Source organism: Cervus elaphus, chromosome 16 (genome assembly GCF_910594005.1).
Source record: "Cervus elaphus chromosome 16, mCerEla1.1, whole genome shotgun sequence".
Lineage (NCBI taxonomy): Eukaryota > Metazoa > Chordata > Mammalia > Artiodactyla > Cervidae > Cervus > Cervus elaphus.
Genome location: NC_057830.1, coordinates 34,609,712 through 34,628,573, shown reverse-complemented (window position 1 = coordinate 34,628,573; position 18,862 = coordinate 34,609,712). Strand labels below are relative to the sequence as shown.

At 39.5% G+C, this 18,862-nt stretch overlaps 1 protein-coding gene across 2 annotated transcripts in view; it reads right to left on the bottom strand.

Moving 5' to 3' along the window:
• RASEF (RAS and EF-hand domain containing) overlaps positions 1–18,862 on the bottom strand; it is a 93,839-nt gene that overhangs the window by 7,552 nt on the left and 67,425 nt on the right. Inside the window, exons 10-16 of one of the 2 annotated variants that reach the window (XM_043870520.1) lie at positions 13,290–13,524; positions 12,831–12,968; positions 12,567–12,714; positions 11,044–11,125; positions 9,478–9,592; positions 5,546–5,665; positions 2,351–2,427 (exon numbers count right to left, since the gene is read on the bottom strand). In XM_043870520.1, the coding sequence (XP_043726455.1) occupies positions 2,351–2,427; positions 5,546–5,665; positions 9,478–9,592; positions 11,044–11,125; positions 12,567–12,714; positions 12,831–12,968; positions 13,290–13,524 (915 nt within the window). The remainder of the gene's footprint in view (positions 1–2,350; positions 2,428–5,545; positions 5,666–9,477; positions 9,593–11,043; positions 11,126–12,566; positions 12,715–12,830; positions 12,969–13,289; positions 13,525–18,862) is intronic. The other variant, XM_043870521.1, reaches the window with a different exon arrangement.

Genomic DNA, 18,862 nt, shown 5'->3' with positions numbered 1-18,862 from the left:
TTGAGCAAGCTGATAAAGCATTCTAATTCTCAGTTTTCTTATCTGTACAATGGGTACAGTAAACACAACATCTTCACAAGACAACTCACATCTCTCTCTTCTGGGAGGTCCAACAGGCCCCTATCAGCTATGTATCATATAGCTACCTGGTCATATTTTTCTTCTTTTTCTCTAATTTTAAATCGCACAGCTTATCTTACATACCCTGATATCTCTACAAGGCCTTCATGCTGAGCACTCATAATAATGCAGATATTATTGAACCATGAAAGCAAATATTAAGGGAGAAAAACAGGCTGTATTTTTCACTTGGCCTTCAGTTTCCTTAAATCTACTCAAAATGCAGGCACTCCCACTTTAAGGGAATCAGGAAAATACAATTTCAAACATCTAAAACAGGTTTAAGGCTGGGAAAACTAAATTACCTCACTCCAAACTGCCATATGCTTAACTGCATTTTAAATGAATCAGTCTTATGGGCAGATTTACACCCAGTGGGCTCAGCAACAGTGCTGAACTGATATTATCAGCCTGAGCTTTTTATGTTTTTCTCAAATTTCAGGCCATTGAACAATTTGATGCCTGTTGTACTTGAATCTATTGCAAAATGTTTAAAGCCTGTGGCTCTAGTGGTGGCAGACTGACTTCCAACTACTGATGGACAGTAGTTGGAATGAACGTCCTGTCAGCCCTACAGGGAAACGGAATTTCTAGGAACGACTTTTCCTGGGATTGAGAGGTTTTTCAAGAAAAGGCAAAGGAATTCAGGTTGTTAACCGAACACTTATGACCTCCCTTTAAAAACAAACACTGTTTCAGACAGTGCAAATCCATAAACTTTTCTAGTTCAGGTTTTAAGACATGACATGGGGAACTATCTTATGAGATCAAGTCAAGAATTTAATGTTTTGCATTATACGCAACATTTTGAAGGCTGTAAAACTTTTTAAAGTAATCTTACTGGTGGAAATGAAACCATTTTCATTTAAGACTTGGTACTTTGACAAACCGTCAGATGACATGGTATAAAGCAAATTAAAGGCTCTACAAATCTGCTTTATTTATAATGTTCCTATTTAACATATTGTTAATGTAACTAACCTAGAGGTCTCAACAACAATTTAAAAAGCTCTTTGATGAGTGATTCACAAGAAGTGAACTTGTTATCAAAATGCATCTGCACATAGCTGTTTTAAGTAAAGCTACATGTAAACAGGGTGGTTGCTAGGCTGACTCAACACACTTATCTATGGAATCACAGGCTGTCAGGACTAGAAAGCCTTACGGATCATTTTCTTTAACCCCTTCCCTCATTTTACAGATTAGAAATGCCGAATTTAGTCAAGACTCCACAGCTATTTGGGGCAGATTTAAGATTGGACTTTGAGCCTCCTGACACTACTCTCCTCCAGCATGCTGGGCAGAAGCCCTCAGCCACGCAGAGCGCCTTAGCTGCAGCTTCCTTTCCTGCTCAGCTGGGGCAGCAATGTAGCACCTCCTACCTGAGGTGAAGGTGGTGCTGAGCCCTTTATTCTACTAAAGTTAAGATTCTTATAAAACCAGAATCTCACAAATGATCAGAAAAAGAACTACGTGCCTAAAGTGGTTTTGCTTTGTCAGCAATTAAAGTTCATTGGCTGGATTTTAATAACGCTCGTTTCTATATTTTTCTTTCTTTCTTTCTTTTTTTTTTTTTTAAAGTATTTAAACTATTAGACCAGTAAAGAATCATCTTTACACTTGTGGCAGAAAACTAGCAGAAGAAATAAGTCTAACAGAAAACATTGTTATTTCCTAAGAATACTGCAAAGATTGAAATACAGTTAAATCCAAGTTCCTCAATGATGCAGTTTTCATTCTAATCCACATCCCAAGATGTTATTTATTATTAACACCATTGTATAAGCTCTAAAATTACATGGGTAATAATGTAAACAAAGTGCTTCCAACTGGCATGATATACAATTTGCTTTGTGAAATTTTTTTCCTTTACCTTGGAAAATGTCATAATAGATAGTTATATTCATAATGGTCTCTTGTGTTTAAAATCTGGTTCCTGGAAATGATTCATACACGTCAGCTGTTAGCTTTGTGGTGACATTTTGCAGAAATGTCAGTGACACCTCAGATGCACCTGCTTCTGTTTGGCAGTAGAGGTATTTTCCCAACATTCACAGGGAACAAGCGGCATTACCAGTTTTTCAGAAACTGTTTCTCCAACCACTACTGAAAGACAGGACAGTGTTCCCCAATATAGACTCACTTTATGGTCAATATATTTGACACATACAGCAGCTAAGTGAAAATTCAATCCTACATTCAGTTTTCCAAATATAAGGCAAAACTTTACCGAGCAAGATGGAGAACAGCTTCCACTATATTTGAACCATCTTTGGCACTTGTTTCACAAAATAATGCCCCATAGGTCTGTAAAAAAACATATATATATATGTATATACAATTAAATGAAGGCTTTGATTAGGTTTCCTGGAATGTTCACTTTTAAAATCAATAAAATAAAAATATTCCCCTGTTGAGTATGCTAAAAATAATAGTTAAGTAATTGGATTCAAAGTTTCAAGACTTTAAAAAAAAACACGTTTGAGCCTAGTTATTCCAGTAACAGTTCCTAGTCAAAATAATTTTTTAGAAAAACTTTTTATTTTTTATTAGGGTATATCCAGTTAACAAATAATGTTGTGATAGTTTCAATTGAATAGCAAAGGAACTCAGCCATACATATACATGTATCCACTCTCCCTCAAATCCGTCTCATTCAGGCTGCCACATAACACAGAGCAGAGTTTCATGTGCTATACAGTAGGTTCTTGCTGGTTACCCATTTTAAATATAGCAGTGTGTACATGTCCATCCCAAACTCCCTAACTATCCCTTTCCCCCAACCTTCCCCTGGCAACCATAAGTTCCTTCTCAAAGTTTGTGTCTGTTTTTGTTTTTTAAGTAAGTTCATTTGTATAATTTCTTTTTAGATTCCACATATAAGGGATATCATACAATTTTTCTCCTCTGTCTGACTTACTTCACTCAGTATGATGCTCTCTAGGTCCATCCATGTTGCTGCAAATGGTATTATTTCATTCTTTTTAATGGCTGAATAATATTTCACCCAATAAGAGAATTTTTATTTTGCACCCCCCCCAAAAAAAACCCCATCCCACTATACAAAATTTCATAGTTTAAGGTTCTTACATCCAAGAGTCACACATGCCACCAAATGTTCTCTATCAAATAACTTGAGAGAGATAAAAATGATAGCTTAAGGTAACCACACAGGAATTAAATGTTCATCAGAAGTATGTCTCCTTTAGGCCAGCAGCTAGCACACTCCTCTTCACCCTATCATCCTTTTCTATTGAGATTCAGCAGCCTTTGTGTTGCTAAAACCAATGGACATTTTCTAGCCCTCTATTATTTAACCTCCCAGTGGTTATACATATAGTCATTGATTGTTATCACTCTTCTGCTTCAGACCTTCTGATGTTTCCCATCCCTCACAAGCAATATTGAAACGCTAACCTGGCTGACAAGGCCTAGGTATGCTTGTATGGGGCCCCAGCCAACCTCCCAGTTCTACCAGTGGCCACTCTCCCTCACAACACTCAAGTTACCCTGGCCATCCCTCTGTTTCTCCAATGCTGCAAATTTCCTCCCACCTTAGGACTTTTGTGGGCTTCCCTTGTGGTTCAGTGGGTAAAGAATCTGACTGCAATGTGGGACACCTGGGTTTGATACCTGGGTTGGGAAAATCCCCTGGAGAAGGGAAGGCTACCCACTCCAGTATTCTGGCCTAGAGAATTCCATGGGCTGTACAGTCCATGGGGTCGCAAAGAGTCGGACACAACTGAGCGACTTTCACTTTCAGGACCTTTGCACCTGTTGTTACCACTACCTAGGTTATCCTATATCCTTAGTAACCCCCTTCACCAGGCTGACTTTTATCTACCTTTTCGATTTTTAGGTAATCCTTCCTTGAAGTTAAGATTAAGTGTTTCCTAACTCTGAAAAAGTCAGCATTAGGAATTCCTATTACAAAACCTCTTGACATGTATTTTTCCAGCACGGCACTTGCCACAATTGTAATTGATGAAGTGTGTCTTTGTCTAACAAGCTGGAAACAACTCCTTTAGGAAAGGAGGACTGTGTGTGCTGTGCGGCCAGGTGTGGTTTACCTCGTTCCTGTGTGGGACTGGGAGAGGATGTGATGGATACTCTGGAGCAGGGAGAAAGGGAGCAACCAAACAATGGGGAAAGATTACTGTGAAACGTTTACTCATGACCCCCTCAATCCACAGAAATGCTAGAATAATTCCCCAAATGAATCTTATTTCTAGTAGAAATGGGCAGTGCTGCTGCTGAATTTCATAGTCAGGATGTTATCAGGTGAAATAGAGATGGCCTTTGAGGATGCAGGAGGGTGGCAGACATGAGATGCATAATAAGTAAGCAAACCTTGGGGAATAGATAAGAAATTGTGGAGAAGGAATAAAGTTGGCATGCGGCCAGGAGTCATGGCTCTCTAGGGGGATGAGTGGATTGCACAGGTTTAATGTCTGTCTTCCCTAGACAGTAAACTATGTGAGGGCAAGGATGGTCTCTTTTGTTCTCTACCCTTTGCTCAGCTCACAATAAAGTACTTTTCACATGGTAAATACAATTAAATATGTGTTGAATGGATCTTGTCTACATTTCATTGCCTAGTTTTAATGTTTATCATATTTGGCTCACAGTTATAACATTTAAAATAAGAAACAGTTCCAACTTAAAATAGGGAAATTGAAACTTCTTTTTAAAGTTCACTTGTTTATGTTATAAAGCAGTCTTTTATTGATGATGACAGACAACAATGATAGCTATGTCAAATCAGACTGTTATGGTTAAGAATTTATTTGACCCAAGGGCCATCTGATTCCTTGTTTGGGTAAAACAAGTCTTAAGAGGGCCACGAAGCAGTCTGACACAATGACAGTGATGAAAGAATAAGCACTGCCCCACAACAGTAATCTGAACAGAAATGAGGGCCATTCCTTATACAAATGCATAACCAAGAATAATTTTATACTATTCCAATTGAGTACAAATCTTAGAAAAAAGAACATGTCTACCAGTTCTCTTCACCCTGTCACCCGGTGACATACTGCATCATCTGCTGCCCCTTGGCATAGTCACCCTCTGGAACCAAAGTCAACTTTTCAAAACAGGACACCCATTCTTCTTCCTTTACCTGGATCCCAGGACTAGAGGAGGATTCCAGGAACTGGGGAAGAGTGAGGAAGAAGACAGGAGAATTTTGCCTCTTCTTTGTACTCAGTGGGGAAAATGATCACATGATTGTTTTACCCCCACAAGGGATTTAATTCTTGTCGTTAATTATTTACATTCATGGGGTGGATAGGGGGCACTGGGAATTCTGTCCGTGTGAGGACAGAAGACCCATCAAAGAGTGGAGGTTTGTCAAACACCCTTTTCAGCACACGTAGAGAAAAGTGAAAGACCCCTTCCAGTTTGGACCCACTCTTACTCTTACCATGGCCAGTTTTTCTCCCAAGTACCCTGGGACACATTTTTGTCCCTCTGCTTCAGCAGCATCACGAAGATCAGCCTTGTTTCCTACCAACATGATGGGAATGCTCTCATGGGCTGCATCCTACCATGAAGAAAAGAGAAAATGGTGCATACATGAAACATTGGACAAGTTATGAGGATGATGACAACAACAGCTACCATTTCTGAATGCCCCTTGTATGCCACATGGTGTACAGACAGTATCTTTAAACTTCAAAATATCACTAAAAGGAGACAAACTTTTCCCCATTTCCAGACCAGAACACTGAAATTCAGAGAGGTTAAATAAGATGTTGTAAGGGTGAGGGCCGAGGTCCAAACTGACTCCATCATCCTTGCCACTACAGAAACTGATACAAACTCAAGACGCATGACCTAGAGCTACATTTAGCTGTAGTGCTCACATAATTTGCTATAATTTTCACTCCAAACAGAGGTGATAACAAGCCGGCTTCATTATCCCAGGTACAAAACACATAAATATTCCCTCAGCTATGAGGGGACGAAAAAGAAGTCTGAAAGTTCCACACTCACTGCTATCTGGCTTACGACAAAAGCAAAATGCAAAGGCCCTAAAGATCAACATATTTCCTGTGAGGGGTCGATGAGCAATCATTCAAAGTACCAGTTTCTCAGGAACTCCCTGAGAAATGCTCCCCAATCAGCATGTGCACACTGTCGCGGCCTTCACAGAGGAGCTGGCTGGCTGAGTGGAAGATGTGAGAGGCAGAAGTAAGTTTGAGACTCCACCCCTCCCACCACCTGGCTGCTCACCGGCTGTGACTGCATGAAATCCAGCAAGTCTCTTCCTGCTTCTGACTCCATTTCCCTGTCTGTGAAATGAAGGGGTCAGTAAGCCCCCCTCAGCAGGCTATGACGAGAACAGAAGACTATGTGACTAGAAAATCAGCCTTTTGGCTCCTAAACAAGCGAAGCAGCAGTGGTGACTGACGCATGGGGAGATGGCTGTTTGCGGTGCCTAAACACACAGCCGGGTGCTCACCCACTTTGGTGCCACACCTGACGTAGCATCAAAAATGAGCCTTGAAACTAAAATTATACTTCCTTTCTCTTCTGACCACTTTCCTCCAATGGAATACATCAGAGTGAAGTAAAAGCAAAGAGGAGAAGGAAATGAAAAGCCCTCCCCCAGACTAGACACCCCACCCATTAATGTGTTAAGTAAATGCATTCTGTGGGGAACTGCTCAGGATCACATGGAAGCCACTAATCAAATATTCACTTAAGCCACCCAAGACTTCTGAAAGCCACATGGGTAAGTAATGGCACCTCCTTCAAGTCTTGACTCAAATATGACCTCCTGGTCTGACCAGCCTGACTGCACTACCTGCAGCACTCGGCCCCACCATAAGGCCGTTTATCCTGGCCTTGTTTTGTTTCTACATCTAGCACTTCCTATCATTCATTTTATTTATTTATGTTGGTTGCCTTTTACATCTCCCTAACTAGAATACAAGCTCCAAAGGGTAGGGCCTTTCGTTTTTTTTTTAATGGATATACTGCCAATACATGCACAAAACAGGGATGCCCAAAATATTTTTGAATGTATAAAAGTCAGAAAGAGATTTCATGTCTCAAGTGTCTCCATTCAGCTTTTACCCAAATATTTAATCAACAAATTACTCATGACAGGTAAACAGCCATAATTTTAAGATTTTCTAACCCAGTGGTTTTCAATTGAAGTATATTAATTATTAATTCAGAGGGTCCATTCACCACTGACACTCTACTGCTTCCCAATCCTTTCACGCATCTGAACTATCTCAGATAGTTAGTTTTGACCCATATTATAGTGGCCATATATACTGTCCCAACAGAATTTCCCCAAATGAGAAAAGGTGAGCCATGGTGAAGACTCACTGAGATAAGTCAAAGTCAAATGCCAAGTGGCATCTCATTTTTTCTCCAGTAACAAATTCAATATTTCATCTTGAATACACTTTTCTCCCTTTTCCGACCCTATGAAAGGTAACACCAATAGCTAAATGAATCACTTACTGCAAGTAGGTGCTTACTTATCTAGCAAATTATGGCAGCAGGGCCCCTGGCATAGGCCATAACTAGTCACATAGGGCTTTTTCAACCCTATGGCTGACCCTGCCTTTTGTGTCTCGAGTATAATCCAAAGTCTTAAAAGGGAGATCAAGTCCAAAAGTTTCAACAATACAAACAGTTTTGCTATAGATCTTAAATATCTGTGTGTATGAGTTAGTTGGGATCATCCATTCTTCTCTCATTGGTCGCCCCAGAGCTTCATCTGTTCCCTTGAGTAGATGCCTCTCTATGCACTAACTACCCTGGAGATCCTTTCTTGATATTGGAGAAGTTTTTCTTAACCTGCTGCTCATTCTGGAGCTTCATCAAAAGAACAACCAGTGTTGAATCAGGAGGTCTAATTCTCCCTTCCACTCCAACCTCTAAATGACTAAAAGCCAGTGTCATGAACTTTCTATGCCTCAGGTTTCTCATAAAAAGTGAGAACAACGTTACATTTACTTCCTTTCTCAGATATGTTACAGAGGTGAATATAACATGTAGAAAATTTTGTGAAATAAAAATACTACATAAATGTCAACATACTTTTGATGTATATATAATTTTAAGTCAGGATTTTTCAGTTGGGCAAAATGCATATTTATCATTGAGTCTTTTTTTTTTTTAATTAACAGTTGGGATCTCTGAAAGTCTTGGGTTCCTAAAGGAATTTCTTTTGGTTGTATTTGCTTCTATTCCACACCTCCCTAAATCCCACTGGAGGGATGGTTTTTCCTTTGAAGTGAAGTGAAGTCCCTCAGTCGTGTCTGACTCTTTGGGACCCCATGAACTGTAGCCTATCATGCTCCTCCATCCATGGGATTTTCCAGGCAAGAGTACTGGAGTGGGTTGCCATTTCCTTCTCCAATCATTGAGTCTTATTGCCATTTTTCAGTCAGTCATTTCTTACATCTTTAGTTAGAAAGAGAACATTTTGGTATTTACAGGGTATGAAACAGGCCCAACTGAAGAATCTAGAGGCTGACTTGAGATCAGGCAGCAGTTCTCTGTTCAGCCACCACTGCACTTAATGCCTGTTAAAAATTATAGATCATAGACATACTTGAAAAATTGTATCAGCCACTAGTTTTATTTTTTTTTTCACCAAGAGACTATGCTGAATCATGGCTTGAACTGTAGTTTTATGGTCATTAATAATGTTGGTAGCACATTAACTATGGTCAAAATAGTTTCCTACTTTAAAAAATTATTGACCATGAAACAAAGGATATGAAAGCTCCTCAGATGAAAGACACCATCTCATTTGAGCAAAAGAAAGCATAGATAGTAACCACACATGTTTAAAATACCAGTTCGTATGTTAGTAGTACTTGGGTATGTAAAGACCCAAATCTCTCAGAATAAGGCTGAGAACACGGTTCCTACAGAATTTGGACCGGGTGGTGCCGGGTGGTGATGGTATTTCACCTACACTTCTAGCACATGTGGAAGCCCCTGTTACACCTCCAGTCACACTGCACACCCAGCTCCCTCACCCTCTTGTTTGTGAGAACTGCTTTTCCTTGGGTTGTCTGGATTTTCACTTGCTGCCAATCGGGTTCTGATCATATTAAAATCCAGAGCTTCCCCCTCTCCCACCACCACTCAGAAGCTCACGTTATTAGTGTCCTTGGTTCTGTGGGAACTGGCCTGCTACTAAGGAGGAGATCAGTGCTGCTAAGTACTATTAGGAACCCTGCCTCCCATATCCAGTTCTTTCTGAGAGCCTGGATCAATGGTTTCTGTGTTCATTTTTACAAAGAAGAGAAACAGCATTTCCTGAGATCCAGCCTATAACACTCCCGTGTCATTTTTCTGTTGTCTGTTTTGATTTCTTACCTCAATCATATCTACCCATTCTCGTACATTAAGAAAGCTTTGCTCACACGTAACATCATACAGCAGCAAGACACCATCTGCTCTTCTGAAGTAAGACTTCGCAATGCTTCTGAATCTGGAAAAAGCATGAAGGTAACAGTTCTAATCAGTCAGTTTGGTGTTGCCTCATTCTTCATCTCTTTTATGCTCACTTTTTTCCCCCGCCTCATCTTTAAAGCAAGCCTTGGGACTTCCCTGGTGATCCAGTGGTTAAGAATCTGCTTTGCAATGTAGGGGGCGCAGGTTTGGTCCCTAGTCAGGGAACTAAGATCCCACATGCCTCAGAGTGACTAAGCCTGAGTGAAACTGCTAACCCCTTGTGCCACAACTAGAGTGTCTATGTGCTGCAACATAAGATCCTGCATGACACAACTAAAACCTGATGCAGCAAATAAATAAATAAATAAAAATATTAAAAAGAAAAACTAAGCCCAATTGAGAAGAATCTAACAGCAATGTATTTCTGTGAAATAGTCATCCCAGAGCCCTAGAATGACCTGGTGAAAGGTAACAGGAGAAGAATCTGTGCTAATGATTTAGAAAATTCAATCATTTTCTCCACCAAACAATCTCAAGAAAGTCTACAAAGCCCAGCACATAGTCAGGACAAGGCTGAGAGCATAACTTCTAAAAATGTCAGCCTCTGCAACAAGCTACTGGAACCCAGGTGTGGGACACAGAGAAATATGGAAGGAGAGGCACATCCGAGCAAAATTATCTTTTGGGTGGTGGGTAGGGAGTCCTGTGGGTGGCTGGAAGAAGACCCAACCATGTGGAACACCACGGGGTACACACAGGGTGTGTGGGGGCTTCCCAGGGGAAGAGCACACCTCAACCTATATGTCCTAACTCAACCAAGTATAATATTTTGCAAGATCTTAAATAGGGCCCTGTCAACCACACATTTTTTAAATGCTGCTAGAAAATATGAGCTCCGTGTGGGCAGGTATTTGTGCGTCTGTTCACTGCTGAATCTGAACACCCTAACTGGCGCCCCGTGACAGAGGCTGACAGGTGCCCCCAAACTTTTTTGCTGCACAACCAGGTTCAGTCTGTTCCCAAAGAGTTAGATTAAGATTAAGACCTATGCCTCACACTTCTGTCCATCAGCAATGAAAGAGAGAGGGTACTGTCTGTCGCCATGTGCAACTCTGCAGTTTGGTTTGTGTCTCTGCCCTTGAACAGAGGAGCTGACAGGCCCTCTTCTCCATCATCTCTGGTGCCCCAGCTCCCCAGCTGCTCATACTGTTGCCACTTTCAGGAGTGCTGCCTCACCGACATTCTCTCATTATGATAGGGCACTCTCTTTTTCCCAATGGGTCACCAGTTCAAAAGGAGCTTGGAGGGACTCACATGACTGATGATGGATGAGTGAAGAAGGAAAGGATGTGGAAAAAAGCGAGCATTCTTAAAATTCTAACACTATATCAGAACTATATTATCATGAACACAAAAGACACTGAACGTCTTACAAGGCTTGTGCATGCAAACCCCGGCAGAATTCAAAGCACTGGGGAAAGCACTTGCCTCTCCTGGCCAGCTGTATCCCAAAGCTGCAGTATTGTCCGTTCTCCATCTACGATGAGCATTTTCATTTGAAAATCAACTCCTGAAAAAGAATATAAGAGAACATGGAGAACACAATGTAAATAATTCCATTGGATTTTACTTTTCAAGCCCTCTTTAGATGAGACAAAAGCCAAAAAAGTGAAGTTCAGCAAGACAGAGGAAAGAACCTGGCCTTCAATGAGAGTGACATTCACCTACTAATTAAAAGCCAGACCACACATGCACATCACAGGTTGGCTGGCTTGGGGAAGGATTTAATCTGTGGACAAAAGGAAAATCTATGTTCTGTGTTCAAGTAATTAGATGGACTTAGTTTTATGTGTGTGCATGCACACAAATATGCCTATGTATATATGCAGATATATCCATGTGTGTATGCATATGTATATAAGTACATGTATATGGTGTGTATATATGCCAGGTGCTCTAGCAACTTAACCAAATACTTTAGGCTTTTTATGACTCAAACTGAAGTGAACTTTCAGCTCTGTTATCTTGAAGGGTTATAACAGTGCCATAAATTTACAAAGATATCCATTGTGAAGAGGGTAACCAATCTGTTTTAGGGTTTCTGGTTATGAAAATAAGAGTTCTTTAGATAAAGAAGAAGAATAAATGATAATTTGCATATGTTCAACTCCTTTTACTGATTATTATGCAAATGTGGAAATGAGGAGACTACTTTTCCTTGTTCTGAGAGGTATCATTCATGTGTTCCATTGTGAGGGAGCGGAAGGGACAAGCACTCGGCTATAATTCTGACCATGATGACAAACTGGCCATCGGTAAGATCACTTTATCAACATCAAGTGACACCCGATCAGAAAGGCTTTCCCTGGGCATCCTGTGCCAAAGGGCACTTCTCCCAAACCTTGTTTTTTAAAATGCATTTCTCATCCATTTCCCTCTTTGTGGGCTGGGATCTAGTTGACTTTGTTTACTGTGTATCTGTAGTGCCTGTAGGGCTTCACTGGTGGCTCAGTCGGTGAAGAATCTGGCTGCAATGCAGGAGACCTGGGTTGGGAAGATCCCCTGGAGGAGGGCATGGCAACCCACTCCAGGATTCTCTTGCCTGGAGAATCCCCATGGACAGAGGAGCCTGGCAGCTGCAGTCCATGGAGTCTCAAAGAGTCGGATACAACTGAGTGACTAAGCAGTGCCTGTAACAGTACGTGTCTAACAGTCGGACTCCAGAAGTGCTTGCTGAATCCGTCATCTCTGGCATTAAACTCGGTTTGGTTGATCTCACTGGGTAAGCAGATACCTCAGTCCCTTGTTAGTCTTCCTTTCCCAAATTTAGTCCTTGGCCAAAGCAGAGGACTATTCTATAGAGAAGGACACGTGAGCACTGACACATGTATGTACATATGTATCATACGGAGGGAAAAGAGATCTGTGGGTCTGTGCATATAATACCTAAAGAAAATAGAATCAACCTAAAGAAGGTCATTTTCCCATTATCCTCTGAAAAAGAACCGTACCCAGGGTAGCACTTGTGTTTCCTCGAAATTCATTCTTGCAAAGTCTCATGAGGAAACTCGACTTCCCCACTGCAGCATCCCCGGCCAGCACAATCTTGTAAGCTTTCTGCGAGCTGGAAGATTTATGGCTCTCATCCACCATGTCTGTCTAGGGGAAGGAAGCCACAGTGGGTGACAAAGGCAGTGCCCGCTTTCTTCCTAGTAACTTATATGACATGAAAATGAAGAGTGTTCATGAAGAGAAGTGTCTCTGAAACCACGTACCTGTGGTGAAAGCGCGGAGATGGGCTTTCTTGAGGAGCTAGTGACGCTGCCTTCACTAGCAGATCCTGGGGGCTTCCAGCCCAGGATGGAAACCATGCCTTCTGAGCCATAAGTCTCTTCATCCCTTATATCAGGAACCTGTTTTTTTTTGTTTTTTAAGTCGGTCATTAAAAAACAAAGAAAGTCTTTCATTACACACATACATTGTGAAATAAAAAGAAGAAAAGTACGCTGCTAAATCAACAGTCAATGCTGTTAGGGAACAGAGTGGCCACAAAAGGAAATCTGTTTTCCTTTTTCCCTAACTTGGTAGAGAAAAATGTTCTCCCAACTATGTTTCACGTGTATAACCTTTGAAACAATGCCCATGACAGGTAAAGCTCAAACAGGGTGGGATATATATTTCTGTGGAAGAAAGGAGAGCAGGCTAGGACTTGAAGCAGTGACTTCAGGGCTTACGTCCGTGTCCGAAGCATCACCCCCAAAGCTCTCTCGCACGCCGTGCGACCTCTGGAATCCCCTCTGGTGCTTGTACTCCACCTCCGAGTCATATTCGTTGGAATCTCGCAGGGTAGACAAGCCACTGTCGAAGCAGCTCTCAGGCAGGCTGTCAACATCATAATTCATCCTCTGCATGGGGTCACAGAGGGCCAGCGAATCACAGTCCTCATCCATGTAGGAAGAGCGGGATGACCTGGTAATAAAGGAGAGGACTGCTCTACCTGAGGGCTGGTGATGCTCAAGAAGACACAGCAATGGAATCAGACCAATGGAATCAAGACCAATATCTTTGTTCTTACCAAGAGCTATAATGTATTCCATGATTAAGCATCAGGGGAAATAAAAAACTCAAAGAAACAGTTCATTCTATGCAAAAATTGATTAAGATAAAGACATTTAAGTCAAGTCAAACATTTAATAAAGGAAGTCATTAAAAAAAGGTCACCTTCCTTATACAAAAAGAATCAGAATGTCCAGGATGTAAATGCAATCTCAAGTTGTGTTAACAAAAGAACATGGGAACCTTTATATTCTAATGTGGCTGGACCATATTCTGAACAGTGTGTTCATTTCTGGATAATATCTCTATTGTGACTTGAGACTTATAACCCTTCAGTCTGAGAAATGATTCAGTGCACTGGCTTAAGTTGTAATTGTTTCTTATCTCCTCAAATACTTGGAAGAGTTGACACTAAGGGCCAAATGATAAACTTTTCCGGGAGTCACATCTCTAATCAACATGGTGAAAAATGATAGGCAATTAGAAATGTACGACCCTGGAATGGTTTGGCATACGAGATGAGTTTTCTGCCACCAAGTGCTGACAGCTCTGGAAAGACTCTGATGGGAGGAGTTTCCTAGGAAGGTGCACCGTAGAAAAACTAGAAATCCCGACTTCTATGCATCCTTCCACTTGGGTAACGCCAATATTTTATAAATGTTCATCTTCTCATTTTATTTTGCTTTTCCATTGGATTCCCATAAGTATCTAAGTTTATATTGAAATAAAACAAGAGTAACAACTTATGTAGTCCCTACTACACATTGGGAACCATACTAGCCACTTGGCATATATGATATCATCAGAAAGAGGAAATGGGAAGGAAACATAGATCTCCAGATATGAGAAATATTCTCATGTGAAATATGAGAAATATTCTCAGATGAATATTCTTACACAAGAAAGGGTAATCTTTACAGAAATATAAGCCATATAAACCTGAGAAGTCAAAAATATTTTGGTATCATTAGCATATGTTTAAAATTAACTAAAAAGGTAATTTAATAACCTAACTTTCTGTAAATATGTTGCTCAATTATAAAGTCTTTCTCCCATGACAGGAATTTCATACCATATCTCAATCTGCTTAGCTAAATGTGTGTACATTTTTTTAAATTTGTCTCATCTTTTATGAAACTCTCCTTCTAACACTGATTTTGGGTCAAGCTGTAAGGAACCTAAAGAAACCATTTCATTATAATATAGTACAAAATCAGCTCCATGTTATGATTAGTCAGAACATTTTTTTTTTAACCTATTTGTATTTCTGATTAGGAATGACAGAGGAAAAAATCCTGATTGAAAAGACACCTTCATATAGAATCTAAATTAAAAATATAGGTATAGATCAGACTTTCTCAAACTCAACTAATATACATAAGCTTTCAAAAGTAAACTAATCTTTCTGCCTGAAGAATATTTTCATTACAATTAAATATGTAAAAATATAACACAAGTTATTATATATTTTAGAGTTCCTAGAAAAAACACAAAACTAAAACAAATATACAACTTAAAATAAGAACACAAAAGCAATAAATAAAACTAAATTTACAGGATGCTTTGATTAAAAAATTTTAATTGAAGTATAGTTGATGTATACTATTATATAAATTATAGGTACAGAATATAGTGATTCACAATTTCTAAAGGTTATATACTCCATTTATAGTTATTATAAAATATTTTCTATATTCCCTGTGTTGTATAATATATCCTTATAGCTTTTTTATGCTTAATAGTTTGTACCTTTTACTACCCTACCCCTATATTGCTCCTTCCTCCCCTCCCCACTAATAGCTATTAGTTGGGCCTCTATATCTTTAAGCCTGCTTCTTTTTTGTTATATTCACTAGTCTGTTGCATTTTTTAGACACACATAAGTCCCAACATCCACTGGATCATCGAAAAAGCAAGAGAGTTCCAGAAAAACATCTATTTCTGCTTTATTGACTATGCCAAAGCTTTTGACTGTGTGGATCACAATTAACTGGAAAATTCTGAAAGAGATGGGAATACCAGACCACCTGACCTGCCTCTTGAGAAACCTGTATGCAGGTCAGGAAGCAACAGTTAGAACTGAACGTGGAACAACAGACTGGTTCCAAATAGGAAAAGGAATACGTCAAGGCTGTATATTGTCACTCTGCTTATTTAACTTATATGCAGAGTACATCATGAGAAATGCTGGGCTGGAGGAAGCACAAGCTGGAATCAAGATTGCCAGGAGAAATATCAATAACCTCAGATATGCAGATGACACCACCCTTATGGCAGAAAGTGAAGAAGAACTAAAGAGCCTCTTGATGAAAGTGAAAGAGGAGAGTGAAAAAGTTGGCTTAAAGCTCAACATTCAGAAAACTAAGATCATGGCATCTGGTCCCATCACCTCATGGCAAATAGATGGGGAAACAGTGGAAACAGTGGCTGACTTTATTTTTCTGGACTCCAAAATCACTGCAGATGGTGACTGCAGCCATGAAATTAAAAGACGCTTACTCCTTGGAAGGAAAGTTATGACCAACCTAGACAGCATATTAAAAAGCAGAGACATTACTTTGTCAACAAAGGTCCATCTAGTCAAGGCTATGGTTTTTCCAGTGGTCACGTATGGATGTGAGAGTGGGACTATAAAGAAAGCTGAGCACCAAAGAATTGATGCTTTTGAACTGTGGTGTTGGAGAAGACTCTTGAGAGTCCCTTGAACTGCAAGGAGATCCAACCAGTCCATCCTAAAGGAGATCAGTCCTGGGTGTTCATTGGAAGGACTGATGTTGGAGCTGAAACTCCAATACTTTGGCCACCTGATGTGAAGAGTTGACTCATTTGAAAAGACCCTGATGCTGGGAAAGATTGAGGGCAGGAGGAGAAGGGGACGACAGAGGATGAGATGGTTGGATGGCATCACTGACTCAACGGACATGGGTTTGGGTGGACTCTGGGAGTTGGTGATGGACAGGGAGGCCTGGCGTGCTGTGGTTCATGGGGTCGCAAAGAGTCGGACACAACTGAGAGACTGAACTGAACATATAAGAAAAATCATACAGTATTTGTCTTTCTATGTCTGACATTTCATTTAGCATAATGCCCTCCAAGTCTATCCATGTTGCTGCAAATGGCAAAAAATTTCATTCCTTTTTTTAATGGATGAGTTGAATTTCACTGTATATATACGCACTACATCCTTTTTATCCATTCATCTGCTGATGGACACTTAGGTTGCTTACATATTGTGGCTATTGTAATGCTACTATGAACACTGGGCTACATGTATCTTTTAGAATTTGTTTTTTTTTTTTTTTTTTTCAGATACATACCCAGAAGTGGAATTGCTGGGTCATAATATAGTTCCATTTTTAGTTTTCTGAAAAACCTCTATACTGTTTTCCACAGTGGCTACAACTAATTTACATTCCCACTAACAGTGTAAGAGAATTCCCTTTTCTTTGCATACTCATCAACATTTGTTATTTGTGTTCTTTTTGATGATACCCATTCTGACAGGTGTGAGGTGATATCTTATTGTGTTTTTGATTGGAATTTCCCTGATAATTAGTGATGTTGAGCATCTTCTCATATGCCTATTGGCCACTAGCATCCTCTTTAGAAAAATGTCTATTAAGTTCTTCTGCCAATTTTTTAATTCAGTTCTTTGCTTCTTTGATGTTGAGTTGTATAAGTTGTTTATGTATGTTGGATATTAACCCCTTATCGGTCATATCATTTCCAAATATTTTCTGCCATTCAGTGGGTTGTCTTTGATTTTCTGATAGTTTCCTTCACTGTGTAAAAGCTTGTAGGTTTAATTAGGCCCCATTTGTTTGTTTTTGCTTTTATTTCCTTTGTTTTAGGAGACAGATCCAAAATGCTATAGATCCAAAAATCTATTCTATGATTTATATCAGAGTGTTCTGCTTACATTTTCCTCTATGAGTTTTATGGTTCCTGATCTTACACTTAGGTCTTTAATCCATTTTGAGTTTATTTTTGTATATAGTCTTAGAGAATGTTCTAATTTCATTCTTTTACATAAAGCTATCTGGTCTTCCCAGGACAGCTACTTTAGATATTGTGTTTTCTTTGTTGTATATTCTTGCCTCCTTGTAATAGATTTATTGACCATAAGTGCATGGATTTATTTCTGGATTCTCTTATTCCACTGATCTATGTATGTGTTTGTTTTGATGACTGCAGCTTTGTAGCATAGTCTGATGTCTGTGAGTATGATTCCTCCAGCTCTGATATTCTTTTTCAAGATGATGTTGACTATTCAGGGTGCCCTGTGTTTCTACACAAATTTTATTTTATTTATTTATTTTTTTTTCTACACAAATTTTAAAATTATTTGTTCTAGTTCTGTGAAAAGTGCCTTTGGTATTTTGTTAAGGATTACACTGTTAGGGATTACATTGACTGTAGATTGCACTGGTCATTTTAACAAAATTAATTCTTCCAATCCAAGAATACAGTATATATTTCCATCTATTTGTGTTATCCTCAATTTCCTTCATGGGTGTCTTATAGCAGTAGTCCCCAACCTTTTGGTACCAGGGACTGGTTTCATTGGAAGACAAGTTTTCCATGGACCAGAGTGGGAGGTATAGTTTAAGGATGATTCAAACACATTACATTTACTGTGCACTTTATTTCTATTTTGTGGCAACCTCAGGATATTTTGCCTTGACTTTAAGGTTAGGGTTCACACTCCTATGAGAATCTAATGCTGCTGCTGATCTGCCAGGAGGCGGAGCTCAGGCAGTACTGTGAGCGATGGGGAGTGGCTATAAATACAGATGAAGCCCCACTCACTCCCCTGCCACTCACCCCCTTTTGTGTAGCCCGGTTCCTAAAAGGCTACAGACTGGGGTTAGGGATCCCTGTCTTACAGTTTTCCAAGACAAGTCTTTTACTTCCTTATGTAGGTTTATTCCTAGGTATTCTTATTCTTTTTGATGAGATGGTAAATGAAAATATCTCAATTTCTGATAGTTCACTGTTAGTGTATAAAATGCAACAGATTTCTGTTAAATTGATACAAAATTAATATGCAAATTACAAAACATACAAATTTTTATATTATGTAATATTATATTATCATAATATTATAAATTTGTAATATACAAATTACATTCATTAAATTAATATACAAATTAATTTTGTATCCAGGAACTTTACCAATTCATTGATGAACCTAACAGTTTTCTGGTAGCATCTTCAGGATTTTCTATGTATAGTTTCACGTCATCTGCAA